At 42.5% G+C, this 16,520-nt stretch overlaps 4 protein-coding genes across 4 annotated transcripts; 3 read left to right on the top strand and 1 right to left on the bottom strand. All coding sequences in view use genetic code 11, as the record gives it.

Annotated features, from left to right (window-relative positions):
- Positions 1–1,429: 1,429 nt before the first annotated feature.
- On the top strand, positions 1,430–6,832 carry EGR_04188 (Eukaryotic translation initiation factor 3 subunit C; the record flags this gene model as incomplete). Its single annotated transcript, XM_024493437.1, has 15 exons — positions 1,430–1,987; positions 2,055–2,210; positions 2,293–2,560; positions 2,639–2,753; positions 2,821–2,920; positions 3,200–3,312; positions 3,475–3,601; positions 3,779–4,030; positions 4,106–4,373; positions 4,448–4,641; positions 4,698–4,901; positions 5,061–5,220; positions 5,916–6,019; positions 6,058–6,247; positions 6,540–6,832. 15 exons carry the CDS (start codon positions 1,430–1,432, stop codon positions 6,830–6,832), a joined length of 3,102 nt encoding a protein of 1,033 aa, XP_024352138.1.
- Positions 6,833–7,341: 509 nt separating this feature from the next.
- EGR_04187 (Zinc finger protein-like protein) lies at positions 7,342–8,845 on the bottom strand (the record flags this gene model as incomplete). Its single annotated transcript, XM_024493436.1, has 5 exons — positions 7,342–7,525; positions 7,934–8,237; positions 8,300–8,557; positions 8,596–8,710; positions 8,744–8,845. The coding sequence occupies 5 exons, from the start codon at positions 8,843–8,845 to the stop codon at positions 7,342–7,344; spliced, it is 963 nt and encodes a 320-aa protein (XP_024352137.1).
- A 1,908-nt stretch (positions 8,846–10,753) lies between these two features.
- Positions 10,754–12,733, top strand: EGR_04186 (Phosphatidate phosphatase LPIN2; the record flags this gene model as incomplete). The annotated part of the gene is made up of 1 exon (XM_024493435.1): positions 10,754–12,733. The coding sequence occupies one exon, from the start codon at positions 10,754–10,756 to the stop codon at positions 12,731–12,733; it is 1,980 nt and encodes a 659-aa protein (XP_024352136.1).
- Positions 12,734–12,915: 182 nt separating this feature from the next.
- On the top strand, positions 12,916–15,906 carry EGR_04185 (Acyl-CoA-binding domain-containing protein 6; the record flags this gene model as incomplete). Its single annotated transcript, XM_024493434.1, has 5 exons — positions 12,916–13,029; positions 14,245–14,309; positions 14,390–14,486; positions 15,616–15,795; positions 15,883–15,906. 5 exons carry the CDS (start codon positions 12,916–12,918, stop codon positions 15,904–15,906), a joined length of 480 nt encoding a protein of 159 aa, XP_024352135.1.
- Between the last annotated feature and the right edge of the window lie 614 nt (positions 15,907–16,520).

Below are 16,520 nucleotides of genomic sequence, written 5' to 3'. Positions count from 1 at the left end.
GTCTTCAGGGAGTCTCGGGACGCTACAGCACTATAGCTTATTTTGGTGCTTATAAAATGCATTGACAGATGAATCTGAAGTTGCTCCTGAATGGAAATCGGATGTAGGTCTAGGCAGCTCTGAAATAAGTGCGAAGTGGGAAAAGATTAGAGGAGGAATGTTGGTGCCGTTAATCCCAATACACTTAGCTCAATTAAGGATGTACAAGTAGAAAGTTGTGTGCGCTAATTCGAGCATGTCTTGTTTTATTTTTAAAAATGATTAATCATAAATAGAACGATTTGGACCCTTAATGCGCCGGTATTTAACATAAAAACGTGTTTATGTAGCTACACATTTTCATAGTGTGTGGACCTTTGTAATGCGATAGTGGTTTATCCCTCGGCATTGGCGAGGCGCAACTTTTGTACGTTGAATTAGCCCCCTTGTACCTCGCTGGGCGGGCTGGCCTTTTGAGCGATGCCAATAGCCCAGACACCTTCTCCGTCCTGAATATATATATTCTGCCCGAGTATTGTGCCTTCTTTCGTCTTCATGGAGTCCTGGGACGCTAAACTTTTGTCGTGAACTTCTCAAATAAGTGTCATATCTTTTGGCGAATCACGCATATATGCTTACATGACATTAATACGAATCTCGGCATGATTATTTAGACGATCATTTTTTTATTTTTTGGCCTAAGTTATAAAGTTAGTGGAGTGGTTTTAATGGAATGACCATTTACTTTGGTCTTCTTCCACCGTTTTCAGTTTAAATTTGGCTTCTTGTGTCTATATTTGGGAATAAATACATACAATATCCACATTTTCTAAGGTGACTACCTTATTAATTTTACTTAGTGCTTTAGAGAACGTGTAACGTGTTTTAAAATTTAATTTTTCCTCAAAAATTTTGAATTTTCTTGTCGATCTTTGTTTTAGCAAACGCCCACTTTTGAACTAACTAATTGGTGTATGGTGTTGGCACGCTTTGCACTTTCGCTCATTCGTCTGCTGTTGTGGTTATAAGGTCTATTTATTTAGCAAAGTGCGGGTTCCTTTTTTTGTACTTTTTCATCTTCTGTTTATTGATTGGTTAATTGGACCTGGTTGTTACTTGTGTTTTCATTACTGCTGGTCCCTGTGCCTTCACTAGTATGGTCCTGTCTTTTTTGCCTCCTTTGATTTTTTTAACATTCGTTAATGCTTCGTCAGAAATCGGTGTTAATTATTGTCAATATCTGGACCTTTAGTGGTCCATAATGTTTGCTTCTGTTGCGTAGAGTATTGGCATCTTACTTACCGACATTATGCTTCAATTCCTTTCCTAACGATTACTGAAAATAGGCATTGCTTTTATCGTGGGGGTTATGTACATATTTTTTATTAAATGTGGCTACTTATTAGTTATTATCTGTTTCGCTGTGCTTAGTATCCCCTTTGTAGATAAAATGGCAATGACATCGCGTTTGTATACCGCTGCTTACAGTTCAAGTGATGATGAATCAAGTGACGAAATTTCGGGCAAGGCCCCTATGAAGCGCTTTATGCGCCCTGTCCAAAGTGACAGTGAGGATGAAAAGCGCGTCGTACGTAGCGCTAAAGACAAACGCCATGAGGAAATACAAAGCGTTCTGAGGAATCTTAACAACCATAAGAAAATCAAGGATATATCCAAGGTTGAGACAGACTTCGACGAGTTGGTAAAACTCTACGAAAAGGCTCATAAAATGAACGAAGTTGATATCTATCCAAAGTTTTACATTCGAGTTCTTGCTCAAATGGAGGATTTTGTTAATGAATCGTGGAGTCAAAAAAAGACACTCAGCAAAGTGGCAGCTAAGTCGCTCACTATCCTTAAACAAAAAATCCGCAAATATAATAAGGATTTCGAGGAACAAATTAAGAAATATCGCGAAAATCCTGAGTTGTTTGAGGAAGAGGCCGAAGAGGAAATTGAAGAAGGAGAGGAATTGCAGGGGACGGAGGAAGCCATTACTAAGCCTGGGGTGCGTTATCTGTGGTTGTGTTCCTTTATACCTGACCCATAATTATGGTGGATTTTTTTCCCTTTAGGTAACACTAGCTCCCAAAGCCTCTGATGAGTCCTTGGATGATGAGGATGACTACTTTCGAAGCTCTGATGAATCCGAATCGACTGATAGCGGTCCTGAAATGGATATGGAGCATCCTTACACATACTTCTTGAAAGTTGAAGGAAAGCCTAAAAAGGTCGGTAGTATTTTGGTTCTCCAACGTAACTTGGTTGGTGTGCGTGTATACATTATATTGATTAAGGCTTTTAATAATTAAGGAGGAGACGAAGAAGAAGGCTCCCAAACCGAAACCTGTGAAACAGGTAGCGAAGCTTAGCAGCGAGGAGAGTGGTGATGAATGGCGTGTTGTTGCTCCGGGAGACGGTTCTGCGCTCGAGCCCACGGTGCAGGCCTTTGAGAAAGGTGTTGAAATTACTCAGGAGTTGGTGATCAAAAAAGTTACCGAAATCATTGCTAACCGTGGCAAGCGTACCTCTAGTATTGCTGAACAAATCTGTCTTCTTGATCAAGTTTGCCAGAAAGCAGGTTAGTCTGCTTTGTAGTATTTTGCTGGTGAAATCTTTCGTATTTATTTACCACTGTTCCCTTATTGAATTTTTTTAGAGGAATTACGTTTTGGTGTTGGTGTTAACGTAAAAGCTATCTTGTCCTTAATTACCGTATTCTTCGACTACGAGTCAAGGCATCCTGCGTTTATGCCAGTTGCGAAGTTTCAGAGGTTTGTTGGGTGCCATGTTTTAGTACTTATACTACAACTTTTTACCGCTACTTTGCTTCCACTTTAGGACCATCGAACAGCTCAAAAAACTTTTCGAAATTCTAAAAAACAACCCGAAAGATCTCGAGATTTCAGAATCTATAACGGAGGAGACTGAATCTGTTTTGGTAAGTAGATGCTCTATTTACGTCCCGAGTTTTCAGCCAATTAAAACGGTAATATGCGAAGGATTTTTCTGTCCTTAATTACGATAAACCTGATGAAATTCCAATGTGTGAGAAATTTTTCCCCATGTTAAATAGTGAGTGACAGCTGCACCACCTTTCTATCCTCCCAATATTGTTAAGGATTCATTGTATCAGGTGTTAGTAGCGTATTATATTTCATTTTGTTCTGCACAATAATTGGCCTCAATAACTTATGTTAATATTTTGAGCTCCTTTTAGGAACGTCCCTATCGAATTCGTGGCTCAATTTTGGGTTGTGTTGGTCGACTGGATGATGAGTATTTCAAGATTCTACAAAATGCCAATGGTCACGAAATGGAGTATGACGAAAGGTATGTCGTTTCCCTCACTCATTATACTATGCTAATCCAAGGTGGACTGTTCACCTCCTTGATATTTTTATCCGTTTAAATGTTTGGTTTTGTTGATAAGTCATGTGTAAGCTCCGAAAGTGGCTTAAGATTCTTTTTGAATATTCTGTCCATTGTCTTTAGACTGCGAGATGAGCCAAGAGTCTGCGAATTGATCGACTCGCTCATCGAGTACCTTGAACGGATTAAGGCCCCCCCTGAGGCCTTGTGTGTGGCTTACCTGCGCAAAGTCGAACATTTGTATTACAAAGTGAGCAAACACAGTTCCTCCTTTGTAGCTTCGCATTAACCACGATCTTTGGTCTGTGCTAAGCTCTACAGTTAGCGTTTCAACTTACTCATGTCATGGTAGCTACCTTTTTAAGGTCAGTCATAGCGTTTAGCTACATGACTCATGCCTTATTCATCTCCATTATCTCTGCATTAGTTTGATTTTGAGTGGGGAAAGAAGGTGGAGTCTGAGGGGCTCGAGGCTGCAGGATTGAATCCTTACTACGAGGTGGTAGAAAGGCTCTGTCACTACATCTACAAGAATGATAAAACCGATCGTCTTCGTACACGTGCCATTCTCTGCCACATCTACTTTCTCGCTCTCTTTGATCACTGGTACAAGGCGCGTGATCTGATGCTTATGTCTAACCTCCAGGCCACCATCGATCATGCCGACCATTCCACTATGGTATGCTTTACTTTGCTCATTTCCCAACTTAGGCAAGAAGAGTGTTGTGGCTGAGGCAAATCCGTACTATTGTAGATTCTCTACAATCGTGCCATGGTGCAAATGGGTTTGTGTGCATTCCGTCAAGGCCACATCAAGGATGCGCACTCCGCTCTCTCCGATTTGACCGGTTCCAACAAAATCCGCGAGCTGCTGGCCCAGGGTCAGCGCTACGAGCGCACTCCGGAAGAAGAAAAACGTGAAAAGGCTCTCCAGATGCCTTACCATATGCATATTAACACGGAACTCATTGAGACTGTCTTCCTTATTTGTGCTATGCTGCAAGAGGTCCCTATTCTTGCTGGTGAGTTCCTTTTTTGTAAGCCAGCTCCTCGGGGACTTTGGATAGCAAATCATTAATTTTGATTCATCTTTCAGCTTCACAAGATGATATCCGGGCGCGTGTCTTCAGCAAGGCCTTTTTAACTGTCCTAAGGATTCATGACAGGGCCACATTAATTGGTCCGCCCGAGTCCCCGAGAGATCATGTAATCGCTGCCTCCAAAGCCATGCGGTTTGGCAATTGGCGCAGCGCTGCAAAGTACATATTCAGCCCTAAAATGGACGCCAAGGTATGATATACTTCCTTTCGATCACCCCGTTTTTCTCATGACATTGTTTTGTGCAGATTTGGGTCCTGTTCTATGACCAAAATAGTGTGAAGAGGATGCTGGAGGAGAAGATTAAGCAGGAGTGCTTGAGATGCTACCTTTTCGCCTACTCCTCGGTCCACGAGTCGGTTAGCCTCTCAAGGCTGGCTGAACACTTCGAATTCCCCAGATCCCAAATCTACTCTATAATTAGCAAAATGATAATCAATCAGGAACTTGCCGTAGGTCCATCCTTTTATCCCATCCTTGTTGCGGGTTTTAGCTGTGTGTGATATAAGTCCTCCTTGATGCAAGTTTGAGAGGGTGCTGACGTTGATTTACCATTAGTATTGATCAATGACTTGGTTTCATGCGTGCCATGTTTGATTCTCCTTGTCAAGGCCTCCCTAGAAGTTCCTGCGGATTTCCTCACGATGCATAAGGGTGAGCGATCTCGATTGCAAAACTTGGCTATTCAACTGGCAGATAAGGTGAACAGCATCGTGGAAATGAACGAGAAGCTGATTGATAATCGCGGTGGCATGATTTCTGGACCTAAAGGTAGATATTTTACTACATTTTTTTTAAAAATTCTTATAATTCCTTGATATTTCATAATTATTCTTATTCGATTGTAGGAGTTTCAGCTTATCAAGGACGTAAGTGAAGGATGCACTTGTAGCTGTAAATTCGACAATGGCTCGAGTGTTGACGAGCTTTTCATTTGTCTGGAAAATTAGTTTTTTTTTTTAAACTTATCTGTATTTGCAATCTGCCCAGGTCGTCATTTCTAAGGTAAGTTAGTGAAGCAATCGCACAAGAAATTGATCTTACAAGTTTTTTTTTGCAGTGGACTTATCCCTTGCATTCTAAGCATGCGTGAATTTCTCTGAAACAACTTAGCCTAATCAAGCAGCTTTCAACCATAATAATGACGATAGGAACTGAAGATCGCTGTCCACATAACATTTTCGACTGAATTGTTAGTTTTGTTCATGGTTTTAGTATTATGCGCCTCATAATGGTGTGACTTTTTTGTCAATGGGCGTATCTTAGATGACACACTGTCTACTCTTGATTACCAGCACTATTATTTATTATTTATTGCTAAATTTAACATAAGGGTAATGCCCTTTTTTCAGAACGTCGACAGAGGTTTGTACAGGCTCCAAAATTCATCTAAGAATTGGTCTTTCGTGAAGACATCTTCACCTTGACTTTTTCATTGTCATTCGCCTCTGCCTCGCTGTCATTAGTTTCTATTCAATGCTATCTAACATTTTGGCGTCGTACTGGTCTATCCTTGTATCCGATCTGCACTCTTCGTGCCGGTACCCTTGAATTCCGCGCACTTGTGGTAGTATGCACTAGTTGGCAGTTGCTTGCAGTTTGCGTTAGACTTCCTCGACGGCCTGTCGGTACGCTCGCGTTGAAGCAGGTTTGCTGGGCGTTGAATCGGCCGTCGACTCTCGGGTCGCGTTTAACTGGGCGGGCTGGCTCTCGTTGTTGTTAGTCCGTGCTGGGGTCGGGACGACGACTGTTCGGGTCGGTCCGCGGGCTGGACGGGTGTGGGGGTCGGTGTTGGCTTGTACGTTCTCGAGCTTGTTTCGCAGCACAGTGGGGCGAGGATGGTGCTTGTCTGTAGTGGTGCTTATTTTGTCACAAGTGATTTATATTAACCCGCGAAGTCCTTTTCTTTGATTTTTTGGGGTTTTATCATTTGCATGTGGCTTTAAAATATGGGGAGTATGATTGTTTTAATTAACCAGATCCAAAATACAACAAAACATAAAGAGCGCCACTGGAAGCCATTGTGGAGGCGGCTCGTTATTGGCTAGTTTGAAAACGAGGCGTTTGTGTTATGTCTGGACGTGGAAAAGGTGGAAAGGGCCTTGGGAAGGGAGGAGCAAAGCGGCATAGGAAGGTTCTTCGCGATAATATCCAAGGAATAACTAAGCCTGCCATCCGTCGTCTTGCACGTCGTGGTGGCGTGAAGCGTATCTCCGGTCTCATCTACGAGGAGACCCGCGGTGTACTGAAAGTCTTCTTGGAAAGCGTTATACGTGACGCTGTCACTTATACCGAGCACGCTAAACGCAAGACCGTCACAGCCATGGACGTAGTTTACGCACTAAAGCGTCAAGGGCGTACGCTATATGGCTTCGGTGGTTAGGCTTGGCACTCCCCCGCACTTGTACTCCCCTTGCCATTACCTTAATCCTGTGTGTCGTTTCTTAATCATAATACATCCACATTCATTGTTGTTTTACCATATTGGATGCCTTGTCGACGGCGCGTCGTGGGGAGCTAGCTTCCACAACGACCTGACCCCCACGCTGGCCATTCCGCCAACTTTCGCGCACCATCTCTACTTCAGCATACCCGTAGTGCTCAAATGTGGGTTTGCAGCACGCTCATACATGTGCGGGCGCCATCGACTCCGTAACGAATTTAGCGAGTGACCTCGCATCGATTCTGTCTCGACGGTAACCTACGTCAGTTAGTCTAGCTACGTAGTCTTTTGGCTTCCCTTGACGAGTAGAACAGGTCCCCACTTCAGTAATGAGCTTTTGTACCCCGCAATTAGTATTAAATGAATATGACTTTGAGAAAGTGGTAATTTAAGTGACGTTCGTTTAGGGGGATCACAGTCGAGCGGCAGATTGGTGCTGGCCGGCTGGCTCATACACCAACGGGGAGGTGGGGTCGGGCGGGCACCAGGGTGTCTTCCGGGGGTGGGAGGGCAGAGAGCAGGTTTGTGATTAGTATTGTTGCGAAACAGGTGAAGACGACAAGCCCAAATATGTAAAGAAGTCGGCGTCGGTAGGAGAGCCGCGGTGCGGTCGAGGGGATGCAACGCGTCAAGCTAAAACCCAAACAACGTAGTTTTAGGGTATCGATAAGTTCACATCTGGTAAATTTTGTAATACGTGAAGAATTATTCCCGAAGGTATGCCGGTGGAGGAGGAACTTCTTTTCTTGTAGATGTCAAAAGAAATACACCACAAAGACCAGCACACGTCATATGGAGGATTGGGTCAGCTTTAAATCTACATTACAAATGGATACTTGGCAGTGCGACGAGGACATGAATCTGGACACACATCTACAGCAAATTCGAAATGACTAAAGCTGAAGAACATACGAGATTTAACCAGAATCCGGCCACAATGACCTGTTTCCATTTACACAACTGGCTTATTGTAAAAAAAACAATATAAAGCACCACAAGGCGCATCACGCATTCTATCAAGTGTGTATAAGACGTACTCACCCCAGAAGTCGACCATTGGAGTTGAAGGGTGGAACCGGACGACGTCTATATTTATCTGCATCCTCGTCGTCAATTACTAAGTTGCGAGGATTTGCAAACTTTTGTAAAGGTTGTTTTGGGTCGTCAAGACAGTTGCCCTTGTACTCAAACCGGGATTTTGACGAGGTGTCAACTGTAGGGCATTCAATGGGCACCACTGTCTCCGCCGACTTGGGAGATGGCATTGTAGGAGGGGTGACCATCTCTTGATCACGAAGAAATTGACTTGCATAGGTATCCACTGATGTATCAAGAAGTTTTGAATCTAAGTGGAAACGTCACTTTCACTACATGTTCGATTCTAAATCAATGAGGCGCGTTCCTTACCATCAAAGGCGGCAAGGGTTTCGTTGGATCTGGGCTGGACTGCAGCCTTTGATTTTGGGAAGGAAGCCTTCCCTTGGCGGTTCGGTTTCGCCCATTTAGCAGACAAAATCTTTTGACGCAAGGCTTCGGCGACAGGGCCGCCCTGGTTTGTGAGTGGTATTATGCACATGGAGCAAGACGGACACTCATAACCAGCTGGCGCCGTTGTCGCTGGAAGCTGCGAGGCATAATTGTCTAAACACCGCCAGTGGAAAATATCTAAGGGGGGGGGGGGTCATTGGAAGAAAGACACTCACCCAAACACAATAAACGAATACACTCTTCGCCATTATCAAGTTCTTTGGAACAAAGTGAACATTGCGACGAATAATCACCATCCTTGAGCCAATTAAGATAGGATTTAACCACGCACTAAGACAAAAATAAACGCTTAACTTTCACAACCTTAGGGTGGCTCGCTATAAGGCAGAACTCGCATACATTAACGCGATGCTCAAAGCAGAAGAGATTGGTGACCTTCTTCCGTTTACATTTGCAAAGACCCATTTAGAAGCAAATGGTAAGGAAGAGACCAACCTAACCCCGGTCTAACTTTCGCGGGTTTCAAGTAGTGCGCTCCTAACGTTTGAAAGTCGGGTTTCTGGATATATATCTTGCGCTCATCCAAACATTTTACTAAATCAAGAGCAAATCTAAAGTAAAGCTTGAAGGCGTTTAGTAATAATTATAGGTACAGAGTTTTTTGTAATTAAAAAACTTAAGAAAATGTAGGATTTATACAATATCGTAGTAATTTAATACTTTCGCCGAAAGCAGAAAATTTTTAAACACCTTTGCAAGCGCTCAGTTTTGACATAAGGGCAAAAGTGATAAATGCTTTTAGCAATTACCCTAATTCAGTGTCCTGAAAGAGCGCCATAGCAAACGCACCAGCGATTTACCTGAGCGACTTGGACCAGTAAATTAGCTAGGTGCTTGGGGGAGCCGCATGAGGATAACAATGGCAATTTTCGTCCACCTCTAAAATAAGCACATTGCGCGAAAGAGTGCATATGTGGATTAACCGTTCCGAAAACCCGCCTCAAGTTTTTATCTTTTAATAAGTGGCTTTAGTTTAGGTCAATGCTTTCACGACTAGCAATCAGCATGCGAGTTGCAAAGTCAGCGCAAGTCATTCTCTCTAATGCGGTCAACCAATGGTACGAAGCTTCCGACACGGTGAGCTGTGTACACGCTTCAACTATGATTGGATCAAATGTCTTCCTAAACGCGGTGTTTCGGTGGTTGGTGTCCTTAGTTTGCGGGTGGTTTCTAAATCCCATTCTGCTCTGTGATAGTCAGTACGAGAGATCAAACAAACATAGATTTAGTGAACCCTTCTCAAATAAAGTGAAAGACTATGTGTTTACTTGCCACTTTGTTAGGCCATTTTCATCTACTCACGCCCTCAACTCTGCTAGCTGTAACCGGCCTTTGGGTTTTCGCGCTTGGGCTATATTTTTATACCCGTGCTTATCCGATAATTTATAAAGAAACACGTTTTTCCACATTGCTTCAAACTACTTGTACTTTACCGAAGTCTTGGAATAAAATATGTACCAAAGGCAAAATAATGCTACTAGTCGAAGCCTTTTGAGTGAACTAAGAAGGGACGTGCATGGCGTTGTTTTGGGGGTTTACTGCATACTCATATGTGTGCATGCATGTGGTGCACATATAAGCCTTTCATGTGATAAGCGGTCAGCTTACACTAGCCTCATGGCTGGGTGAATGTCTCTCTCTGAAGGAGAAAATAAAAGCGGAAGACCTTGAAATGGGATAACTTCTACAATCCTCGTACTACACTACTTACGATATCGTCTTCAAGTTAATCCTTTTGTTCCGTCGATCTGGTTCATAGGGTGGAAGCGGTACCCGCCGGAAGTATTGCGCATGCACATCTGATCCTAACAAATTACCTTTAGCAAGCCAAAGTTGTAATTATAGTTATTGTTCGTTATTTATGTTCATACGTTAATTTGTCATTTGGAATCCTATCATAATTTATCGTCTACAGAGGTCCGTATAGCCCAATGTGCTAGGTTCCCTGATATTTATAGGTCAAACTTTGATTTATTATAAATTACTCACTTCATTGCCTTGTTGTCTAGGACATTTGTTCTCACCTGAAAATTTCCATCATTTGAATGCTCTATTTGGGTGTATTCACATTCGGTCATCGGTTTTAAAACTGTTTGGGCAAACATTTTTCTGGTTGGATGATTCCCTTGTATGTTTTATTCGCGTTGCCTATTTACCAATTAAAGACGTTCTCTAGGCCGGCTTTGGTCAGGGTTTAAGAAAACATACAATGATATCAATCCTGCTACACTTACTGGAGCCAACGACATAATTATTGTGGAAGATAAGAGTGGTAATTTCAGGTGTGGACCGTTCCATGTTCGATTTGGTAAAATGGGTGCAATCAACCCAACCGATAAGCTCGTTGAGATTTACATAAACGGGCAGCAGGCCGTAAACCTACATATGCGTTTAGGTAGGGCTGGATGTGGCTACTTTGTGGACTATGTCGAATCGCTCTTTTCTGACAGTGATTCTGATTTACCATCAGCGGAAGGATTTTTTGATTCAGGAAAGCCCATTGGACGCATTCGTTCAGCTGAAGATGTTAATGGAAAGACTTTAAATCCACATAAACACCCTCTACGCGTTAAAAAGCCAAGGAGGGATGCGTCCGTCAGCGAGTCCCAGTCAAATACGGAGGAGGATGTTAAATACTACGTTTCCTCTCCCACTTCACCTGAATGTCTGTCGGATAGTGAAGTGGGAAGTCAATCTCGTGGAATGGTTCAGGTTTGTGGTGATATGGATTCAAGGAGATTTGGTGCCATTTCAGATGTGGGGCATATTGTTCAAAAAGACCCAACCGTTGGTGATTCAGTCTCAAAGAGTTTTCAGACTTGTCAAGCTTCTGATCAAAAGGGTGTTTACTTGGAAGATCTTGTGACGCCATCAGTTGATGAAAATATTAAGCGAGCATATTTGTATGTTAGAAAATCGAATGAGCGTTTGAATCCGGGTCAGAAGGCTACTGATGCTGGATCTAAATCGGACTCAGGAAATGGTTCCTGCTTGAAGCTTGATTCCTCCAATAACTTGGAACTCAAAATCTCACTATGTGGTGGTCTTCCCACTGACGGTCAAATGGACCACGAACGCTTTTGCGCTCATTTGGTGACATTTGAGGAGTTTTCTAAGGATCCCGCTGGCGTCATTGCCAACCCAAATCTCGTCCTTTTATTTGACGGAAAATTTTATAATTGGAATACTGTTGCTCCTATGATACTGAGTCGTGTCTGCTTTCAAGCTGAATTACCGTACGGCTCTGTTCTTCGGTTAGAGGAATCCTTTATGCCAAAGAAACAACCACGCCGCAGAGCCTGGTTCACCTGGAGCACGAGCGGTCCCGAGTCACAGCCTACCGCGAGTACGGATGCTGATAAAACGACGGCCGAGGTTCCGCAAGAAACACGAAACGACCATCCTCCATCTGCCACTGCTTCCTTGGCTGAGGAGTGCCAAGTGCCTCAACGCAGAATCACTCTTACTTCAAGAGAGGTGGAGTGTCTGGGATTGAGACCAGGTGCGAATAACATTGAGTTTCGGATAGTCACAAAGTATCAGGGCACCGCCAGCTGCTTGGCAAAGATTTATCTCTGGCAATCAGATGACAAGGTGATTGTTTCCGACGTCGACGGAACTATAACCCGTTCAGACATTCTTGGCCACCTTCTCCCTGCGCTGGGGCGTGATTGGACCCACGAAGGAGTTGCTGAACTGTATTCCAGATTGGCTGACAATGGTTACAAATTCATTTATCTCTCGGCTAGAGCCATCGGTGAAGCAAATTTGACGCGGGGTTACATTGATCAGGTTTGTCAACGTGGTAAGTATCACCTTCCAGGTGGACCAATTCTCCTGTCGCCTACATCCCTACTCGATGCATTTCATCTCGAGGTGATCGCTCGGACACCAGAGTTATTCAAAATCGAGTGTCTTAAAGAAGTGAGGGAGTTGTTTGGACCGGACTCTAACCCTTTCTATGCTGCATTTGGAAATCGTATCAATGATGTGAAGGCTTACATTGAATCGGGTTTCGAATTAGGCCGAATATATACGGTGAATCCGGGAGGTGAGCTACGAAACGAGCGCCTACCCTGTGTCAGCAAGTCTTTCAACGACATGGTCAGTCTCGCTGATTACCTCTTCCCTTGTATTTCACCAAGGTTAGTCGAGTCGGATCTAATAGAGGCGAACGAAGAGGTCTCATTCACCGACTACAATGTCCCCACCTCTGATGTAGATATGTCCCTCTTTTCGTCCTTCTCCTTCTGGCGTGAACCCATTCCTTCCGAAACACCGACCCCCTCTTAGGTAGAATGGACAATCTTCGCTCCACGTGCATTTACTCTGACAGGCAAAAGTTGCTTGGACTTTTCTTATCTTGTCACTGTTATTTGTGGACCATTAAATTTTTTTGAGCACTTGCTTCTCTACTTAACGGCTCATGGTACTGTTTGACGTCCAACCTAATCGGGCGATCCATCCTTGACTAGATGTCAAATCCAAAACTGGAAGACGAATTCACTCGGGCTACGGCGTATGTGCCGAAAATTGCAGGATCTCTTTCCTCTGAAGATCTTCTTTATCTGTACTCTAGGTACAAACAGGTATGTCCTTTGTCTTCCCTGCAAAATTGTCATTTAAGGGTGGAGAGGTGTTGCCAATGAGCAAGTCTTAAGTGGGATGGCTTGTGACAATCAGGCATGGTGAATGATTTGACACATGGAATTATGGCATGAATGGGCGTCATAAGTTTACATCACTTTATTATCTTTATCGTGATGCAACATTTAGTGTTGATGAGTGCGCTTCTTTCGGTGCCTTTGCTGCCTTTTTTGAACTTTTATCGATTGCTTTGAAAGCAGTGAACGGTACTCTTATTTCATATAACACGAGTTCAGCCCCTTATGCCGTTAAGGTCAAGATGTCATAAGATTGGGTTGTTTTTCGATTCTGCCATTTTGTGAATATCATCAGGACCAATATTCATACATTATTTGACGTTGAATATAGTTATTGTTAGAATACTGACGAAAATATTATAGATGGAATCAGCCATTGTATTATTTCAGCTTGAATGTTGCAATGCCCAAGAATTGAGTAGCCAAACTGTCTTACTACCTATTAGATGCTGACCTTTATTAAACTGTTTCAGTAGATTGAGGTAGTCAACTTTAACTCAACTTTGATGCTGTTCAAATCGTGCTGGATCTATGCAATGTCGTAACATACGAAATGGATGATTATAGTCGTTTTCGGGGGCACAATGAGAGCTTTTGGACGCCTATTGTTAGAGTCGAGCGACTTTACTTGAAAAGCAAAGCGGTGGTGATAGTGTCGCATTCCCTTTTAAGAGTATTTCAGAACATACGAATTCCTCGTAATCTAGTAATTCTTAAAGGTGTTCATTATTGAATTGAATAGGAGTTTTTAATTTTCGCCTACACAGGGTCCGAAAATTGCTAAGTCGTATTAAGCTAAGTTCTGCATTTCAGTAAGATGCCTTTGTTTCTTGTTTAATATTATCATTTTGCCGAGTTCAATGGCACCAAACCATGCTAGACGTTAGGATGGACCCGTTGATAACACGCAGGCGTTATGCCTTATTCCCTCGAAAATCTGTAAAAATTTGATTCACATAGAGTTTCTAATCCGATTGGTACAGGTTGATTTAATGCTTTGACAAACCGCCGTTTAGAACCCCCTAATAAAAGTATGCTGAAATTTTCCATCTTATCGCTAATTTTAATAAGGTTTTGATATCCAATAAGCAGTTAATTACTTTAGATAGGCAGCGATTTTTGCCACCTCTTCTTTTACAGGCAACAGAGGGTCCGTGTAGCACACCAAAACCGGGATTTTCGCAGTACAAGGCACGCCAAAAATGGTAGACAACTAAGACCAGTGAAAGAGGTGTACTCCTCCTCTCTTCCTGCTATCGCAAGTCTGCGCGCATTTCCTTTTCAGGATGGCTTGGAAGAGTCTAGGCAACCTCCCTGCGGATGATGCAAAGCAGCAGTACGTACGGAAACTGACGGAAATTTCACCCGATTGGAGCAGTGAGGTGACGCTAAAGCTACATGATGGGGCTTTGATTTAGGCATTTTTAAAAAAGTTTTTTGGCAGTGGATACCATATTTCCGAGTACTATTTAGAACGTTTCTGTCCCTAGTCCGAACGACTCCACTGTTTAAAAAAACTATCGAATTGTGTAGATGTCGGGCATAGTTCACCTCAATCAGGCTGAAAGCTGTCAAATGCGATACCGTTTTATTGCGACAGCTCATGATGCATGACCGTCTCCCCTTGATTCATTTGAAATATGCATAACGCAACTCACTTTCTTTATTAGGACTTCAAATTTGCTACAAAGAGTTGGTTGGCGGATATAAGGACTAGCTCAGAGAATTTTATAATTAGCCATAATCCTGTCGCACTTTATTCTATCTTGCATGAAGTCTTCTTAGTAAAAAGACGTTCAACAGAAAGACACAAAGCAGCTCTTTCCATTTGTAGAGCTGCGAGATAACGCCTTGAAGCCTACACTTAAGTTTCGAATTTCCTTTTAGCATCGTCAAGTGTGGACTTTCGTTCAAGAATCACAAATACTATTTGAAGGCTTGTTCATGTTTGCCTTATCCTAATTTCAAATATTTCATGCTTGTCACGTAGTCTGGCATTATCTTCAAAGTTCTGTAAATCGGATGTTGAACTAGAGTATCTTTACCGTCCCATCGCTTGACTTTGCATCTTTTCCCTTTTACACAATGTTGTTAAATAGTTGAATGCTGATTTAGTTCGGTTATTCTATCAATTTTGCCATCGTAAATGCGTTCTCTGACTAAATATACTAAACTTTATGAATAAAGCATCATTGATGGAACAGTTAATGCTACAAATGGGGACCAAAAAGGATTAGAAATTACCTGAACTTTGTCACAACTGCTGTAGTACTTTGACTGTTTGCTCTTAAAAGAATACTGTGAATTCTTGTGATTTCGGTTTCCGTGTTATGGGAAAGAATTTGCACAATTTTTACCTAACTAAACCGAAGTCTGATAGTTGGCACATTCCTTTTCAAAGTTTTGGTCGGTTGGACAGAATTTCGAGCTAAACTGAAGTCTTTCATTTGCCGTTTACCTCATGCATTAAAAACCAACTCTCCACATTTCTGACCGCGTTTTTTGCTTCAGACATCACATAATCAGACCGGACCGCGTGTGAGCAGACCAGTAGAGCTGATCGACGACAACAGCGGTAGAAGTGAATTGGAATCCACTCCGCTCATCGAACTTGTGAAAGACGGTGTTCTCAAGCCCGTAAAAAATTACCTTCAGTGTCATCCGACGGCTGTCGGCGAGGAAGATCCAGATGTAAGTGATCCGAGAAACTTCTGCCACTTTTGTGAATGGGTATAGATCGGTGATGCCTAAGAATAAAGCGCTACCCATTTTTCTCAGCTGACTGTGAAAGAAAAATTGTAAACATTCTATTGCCTTAGTTTTTTGTAACCTTGCTTTTGCCTACAAAATGGGTGACTTTTAGACGTGACCTAACTGTTTCATGCACCTTTTAATGGTCTTTCTGACAGCCGTAAAATTTCACTTCGAGGATATTGGCGAATTGAGCCATAATTGTAACCTCACCTTACTAAGATGTGGCTGTATTGGTCTACTTACTAGCGCATAAGGTAGAAACGATGATTAAATCCATGGTGGCAAGATTTGGTACAGCATTTGTAGCTGCTCATTTTCTAATGGCGACAGAACTAGTTTCGCAGTAGCATTAGAATCTTCTTTTTGAAGGGTGTATCTGTTTCCCCTGGTGCAGTTCAGTACGAACAGAAAAAACCTAATAATATTGACACTAAGCTCTGCATATCAATTGCTTTTATGTCCGTAGTTCCTATAGCTACAGTTGATAATTTTAATTGCTAAAATAACCGCATTCTATTTCTTATGCCATGTAACGTATTTTAAGTAAAGTTATGTTCAAATATGGAGGGAAACACGAAATGATATTGCTCTGCTCAAAAAAGAATGGACGTCTTGCCATTTATTTTTAGGCCATTATTTGGTAAAATCACAGTCTGGCTTAA

The sequence above is a fragment of the Echinococcus granulosus genome (genome assembly GCF_000524195.1).
Source record: "Echinococcus granulosus chromosome Unknown EG_S00025, whole genome shotgun sequence".
NCBI classification, from domain to species: domain Eukaryota; kingdom Metazoa; phylum Platyhelminthes; class Cestoda; order Cyclophyllidea; family Taeniidae; genus Echinococcus; species Echinococcus granulosus.
The sequence above is the reverse complement of the archived record's forward strand: the minus strand, read 5'-3'. Positions and strand labels throughout refer to the sequence as shown.